General features: G+C 35.2%; 1 protein-coding gene across 1 annotated transcript; it reads left to right on the top strand.

Moving 5' to 3' along the window:
* Positions 1–513: 513 nt before the first annotated feature.
* Positions 514–1494, top strand: LOC123538808 (tripartite motif-containing protein 59-like). The gene has a single exon (XM_045323197.2). The coding sequence runs from the start codon at positions 514–516 to the stop codon at positions 1492–1494; it is 981 nt and encodes a 326-aa protein (XP_045179132.2).
* Positions 1495–5804: the final 4310 nt, after the last annotated feature.

Genomic DNA, 5804 nt, shown 5'->3' with positions numbered 1-5804 from the left:
ATAGAAATTTAGCAGGGTATAGGGTAAATGTTAAAACTGCTTCAGAATTCAACAAGATCTCAGAAATGAAACAGGCTAGCTCCCTTGCCATCTAGCTGATCGCATGTATTTGACTGAAGCCGAGTACAGATCTTCTACCTTGCATCAGTCATTTTCATGCAACGTAGTTATCACGTACCGACCTTGAACTGTACTGCAGTAGTTTTGTGTAAACCGAAACCAAAATTCAACATAATTATACTTTCACGTTTTCTGAATGGTTTAACATTTATAATCTCGAAAAACTTGAAGTTTAGTGTGGAGATTAATTTAAACTTAATTTAAAGCTTATCTGTTTGATTGATAGTATTTAAAACTGACGAAAGCACGGAATTAATTGGTACATGTACATCGTACAACACAGCGACAAAATCCAGTATAGTAGGTACACACGAGAGAGATATGTAAAAACTGGAGTAAAGTAACGATTACACTGTAGTATAAACAATTTCAGATCAGATCAAAGGAGGGAAAATGGATAATACAACGGTTCGTGCAAAGAAATCTGTCATTAATGGGAAATATGTGGATGACTTTAATTGTGCAATTTGTCATGAAGTGTATGAAAACCCTAGATACTTGCAGTGTAATCACTCATTCTGTCTCAAATGTATTATAGATTATATTCGGAAAAGACTTCATGAAAACGGTTTGGAAACACACTTTTACTGTCCATTATGCAGAGCAGATATCAATATTTCAATGACGAACATAAGAAAGCTTATAAACGGCACGAAAACTTTGGAAGAAGATGACGTGAAACACATCTTTCCAAGGAACATAGCACTTGCCAGTGCAACGGAGAACTTAAACATTGAGCGAGAATTTTGCACTGAACATCCAAACAAAATTTATGATCACTTTTGTGCGGATCACGGATTTCTGTGCTGCAGCAAGTGTATTTTGAAAACACACAGAAGCTGCATACGTGTCATTGATATAGACGAATGTAGTCAAAAAACGTTCGAAGAACGTTTGTGTGATTCACAGCGACATTTGTTTGCAAGGTACATGATCTGTTACCAAAAACTGGCGTCACTACATAACGCAAAACAGAGTATGTTGATTTCCTTAGAAAATTTGAAATCAGATGTAATAGATACTATCACAAAAGCACAAGATAAGGTGAAACAGCTTGCAGAAAGAGAAATCGAAAATGTCAAACAGTGGCGTGGACCACCGCAAAAACCAATCCCATTTGGCTTCTCCTGCAATAAGCAAACATTCATTTTGGAAATACAGAACATAGCATCGAGAATAACAGATTGTAAAAAGGCGAATACAATTGACAATTTAGGTGCAAAATTAGCTGTACCCATACAAGATGTCAGAACAGGCATTAAACGGAAACTTGATTCTGCAGGGTTAGATGCTGCAATGGTGGTGAAGCGCGTGATGCCAGTTAAAGTTGGTATAGTGGTCGAGGATACAAAATTCAACCAGAAACCGTTTTAAATGCAAATGTGCATAATTGTGTATTAAACAAATGCTATGGAAGCTTTTAGCCTGATAATCTACAAATCATACCATACAGAAACACTCAAAAACTTTGAGTTTTAGAAATCAATCGGAAAAACTGTTCCTTATTGTCATTTGTGTAATATGTTAGACACAATTATTATATCATATCAAAACCACTGTATGACTTGAAACAGCATGTATTAATTATTAAAAATCTTTCTGTGTCGATTATGTTTAATGATAATAAACTACCTTGTTTATTGATAAATAGGTTTTCACATTGCTTAAGTGTACAGATTAAATAGTGCGCTCAGTAGTCCGAAATCGAAAGTTCACTGTTCATATTCTGAAAAATGTTGCGCATTAGGAGTGGACGCATCTTTAGTCTATTTCTGGCTCACCTGTCACATGGTGACAAGGTGAGCTTTTGTGATCACCCGTCGTCCGTGCGTCCGTCCGTCAACAATTTCTTGTCTGCACGATAGTGGTTTCATTTATGATTTTATTTTAACCAAACTTTTACACAACTTGTATCACCATAAGATCTTGGTTCCTTTCTTGAACTGACCAGATCCCATTATGTGTTCCAGAGTTATGGCCCCTGAAAGGGCCAGAATTAGCTATTTTGACCTTGTCTGCACAATAGCAGCTTCATTTATGATTTGATTTTATCCAAACTTGCACACAACTTGTATAACCATAAGATCTTGGTTCCCTTCTTGAACTGGCCAGATTCCTTGATTGGTTCCAGAGTGATAGCCCTTGGAAGGGCCAGAATTAGCTATTTTGACCTTGTCTGCACAATAGCAGCTTCATTTATGATTGGAATTTAATCAAACTTGTACAAAACTTGTATCACCATAAGATCTCGGTTCCTTTCTTAAATCGGCCAGATCCCATTATGTTCCAGAGTTATGGCCCCTGGAAGGGCCAAAAGTAGCTATTTGACCTTGTTTGCACAATAGCAGCTTCATTTATGATTTGATTTTAACCAAACTTGCACACAACTTGTATCCCTACAAGATCTTGGTTCCTTTCTTGAACTGGCCAGATTCCATCATGAGTTCCAGAGTTATGGCCCCTTAAAGGTAAAAAATTGCTATTTTGGCTTTTTGCAGCCATATAGAGACGTCATTGAATTTTATGGTTTGACTTGTTACAAACTTCCAAAATATCTTCAACAACAATAAATCCTGGATTCCATAACGAATCTGTCAGATCCAATGGTAGGTTCCAGAGTTATTTTACATCTGATTACCTCCCCTGATTGCAGGGTTTTTTCTAGCTAATTTGGGAACATAGCCTATACCCCCAAAATTGGGAATTTTTACTCGTTAATGTTCCAAATTGGGAAATATTTAGCCCCATAGAATATAGTAAGGAATTAAGGATGTGTTTAAGCTCTTGCTCATACACTTGTTTCATTGTACAACCTCTTTAACATACTTCCATTATAAAATTGTCCATAATTTGGTCAATATTTGTACAATTTTGGTGAATTTTTTTTCAGAATGTAGATTGGGAATTTTTGCACTCATGATTGGGAATTTTTGCACTCATTTTGGGAAAAATACATACTTTTTGGCATTGGGAATATAGCCGAATAACGGCTATAAAAACGGCCGAAAAAAAACCCTGGATTGTAATCAAAATGGATTTATATCAGTAAGTACTTATAGGACTGATTTGAAATTTCATTATTGTCATTAGTTGACTGAGGCAATCAGGGTAGATAACTATGGACTGATTTTTTTTTATCAAATTACCTCCCTTTATTTCAAATTAAAATGGGTATATCTCCTTAACTTATGAAGATACTGATCTAAAATTTCATTTTTTTTCAACAGATGGACTTGGACAATCAGTGAAGATACATATTGACTGAATTTATGTCAAATTACCTCCCTTTATTTTTTATCTAAATGAATACACCTTAGCAGCTTCTAGGTTAGAGACCAACAATTGTTCTCCCATAGACTTACGTTGTAACATTATGGCATGTACGGCCTTCCATACATCGAAACATGTATATCTAATTACAAGTTTTTCAAGAACTATCTTAGTTCTACCAAAATATCGGATGAAAAACATATGAATAGTGATACTTTATTTAAGTAATTTGCGTGTGAATGAGATGACCCTCTGTTTACATCATTGACAAAGCGGGAGAAATTCATTTGATAAAACTTTTTTTCAATACACATAAAATGTAGCAAATTTTGTCAAAATGTATAATAAAATACTGTAAATGCAGTGAAAAAATATCAATATTGAAAAAATAATCACTTCCTGTGTTTGTTTACATGACTGACCAATCAGAACGCACAGACGTTACCTTATTCCCAGGTATACACTTACCTCATTCCCAGTAAGTTGCCTGTACTTTTTTGAATTGGTGGTCTCTGACCTATAGATGAATGTTTCGTATCACGTTTACCAATTTTACAGTGATATTGTGAAACATGACCCAATACCAAATGTCTTACAAAGTTTCATCAAGAAATGTTCAGTTTTAAGAAAGATATGGATAGTTTACTGAGGTCACCCCCTGTCGATTTATATGCTCAGACTCAGTCCCTGTCGTCGTCAGATTGCAGTTTTTCGTGAAAATTTCAGTTATCTGCATTTTATTTGACTTGGAAGCTGAAACATGATTCATTCTGTAAAAAATAGAAACAAGGTCTAATAATTTTGATCATTCTCTAACATTACAGAGATAAAAATGATCCTTTTTGGCCCAAAAGCTCAGATAAAAATGGGCACACCTGTTAAAAAAAAGAGGCCACAATTAAAAAAAAAATTCACGGTTATTTTTGCACGAAAACGTCTTTCTACATTATTTACGACATATTTGTGGCCAATTACCTGTGATGGCTTCCGACGAAAGTCATGTTTTAGCTCTATTATAGGTTAGAGACCACCAATTGTTTTCCCATAGACTTACATTGTTACATTATGGCGTGTACGGCCTTCCATACATCGAAACATGTATATCTAATTACAAGTTTTTCAAGAACTATCTTAGTTCTACCGTTCGAGCCTCACTCGGGGCGTTGAATTCTTCATGTGAGAAAGCCATCCAGCTGGCTTACGGAAGGTCGGTGGTTCTATCCAGGTGCCCGCTCGTGATGAAATAATGCACGGAGGGGCACCTGGGGTCTTCCTCCACCATTAAAGCTAGAAAGTCGCCATATGACCTATCATGTGTCGGTGCGACGTTAAATCCAAAAAAAAAAAAAAATCTTAGTTCTACCAAAATATCGGACGAAAAACATATGAATAGTGATAATTTATTTAAGTAATTTTCGTGTGAATGAGATGACCCCCTGTTTACATCATTGATGTGGCGGGAGAAATTCATTTGATACAACTTTTTTTTCAATACACATAAAATCTGGGAAGAAGATTATATCATTGCTCCAGATAAAATGTAGCAAATTTTGTCAAAATGTATAATAAAATACTGTAAATGCAGTGAAAAAATATCAATTTTGAAAAAAATAATCACTTCCTGGGTTTGTTTACATGACTGACCAATCAGAACACACAGACGTTACTTTATTCCCAGGTATACACTTACCTCATTCCCAGTAAGTTCCCTGTATTGTTTTGAATTGGTGGTCTCTGACCTCTAATGAGATTTGTTTGAAACGTTATTTATGTCTTCCATGGTAAGAAATAGTCACATTAGATAACTCTTGATCGAACATTTATAGATATGAATACTTTACTAATATATTGTTGTATAGGCTTGTACTATGTATCTTCTGCATGCATATACCAATGCATGATTACCTCCTCTGATTTTAATAAAAATGGATTCATCTCGGTAAATATTTATAGAACTCATTTGAAGTTTCATTATTGTCTTTGGTTGGACTGAGGCAATCAGGGTAGATAGCTATGGACTGATTTTATTTCAAATTACCTCCCTTTGTTTCAAATTAAAATGGGTGTATCTCAGTAACCAATAAAGATACTGATTTGAAATGTCATTTGTGCAATCAGATGGACTCGGACAATCAGGGTAGATAACTTTTGACTGAATTTATGACAAATTACCTCCCTTTATTTTCTGTAAACGAATATATACCAGTAGCATCTAATGAGATTGGTTTTAAGTGTTATTTAAGTCTTCCAGGGTAAGGAATAGTCCTGTTAGTACAAAAATGCAGCAGTTGAGCCTAGGACCCTCAAACTTGGTATGAAAATTGGCCCTGACTAGGTCAAAAGGGACTGTTACAAGAAAATGTTTATCCTGATGATATTTAATGTGTATTCCTATGTGCTCTATGTCAAAACAT

This window comes from Mercenaria mercenaria, chromosome 18 (assembly GCF_021730395.1).
Source record: "Mercenaria mercenaria strain notata chromosome 18, MADL_Memer_1, whole genome shotgun sequence".
In the NCBI taxonomy this organism is placed as follows: domain Eukaryota; kingdom Metazoa; phylum Mollusca; class Bivalvia; order Venerida; family Veneridae; genus Mercenaria; species Mercenaria mercenaria.
The sequence above is the reverse complement of the archived record's forward strand: the minus strand, read 5'-3'. Positions and strand labels throughout refer to the sequence as shown.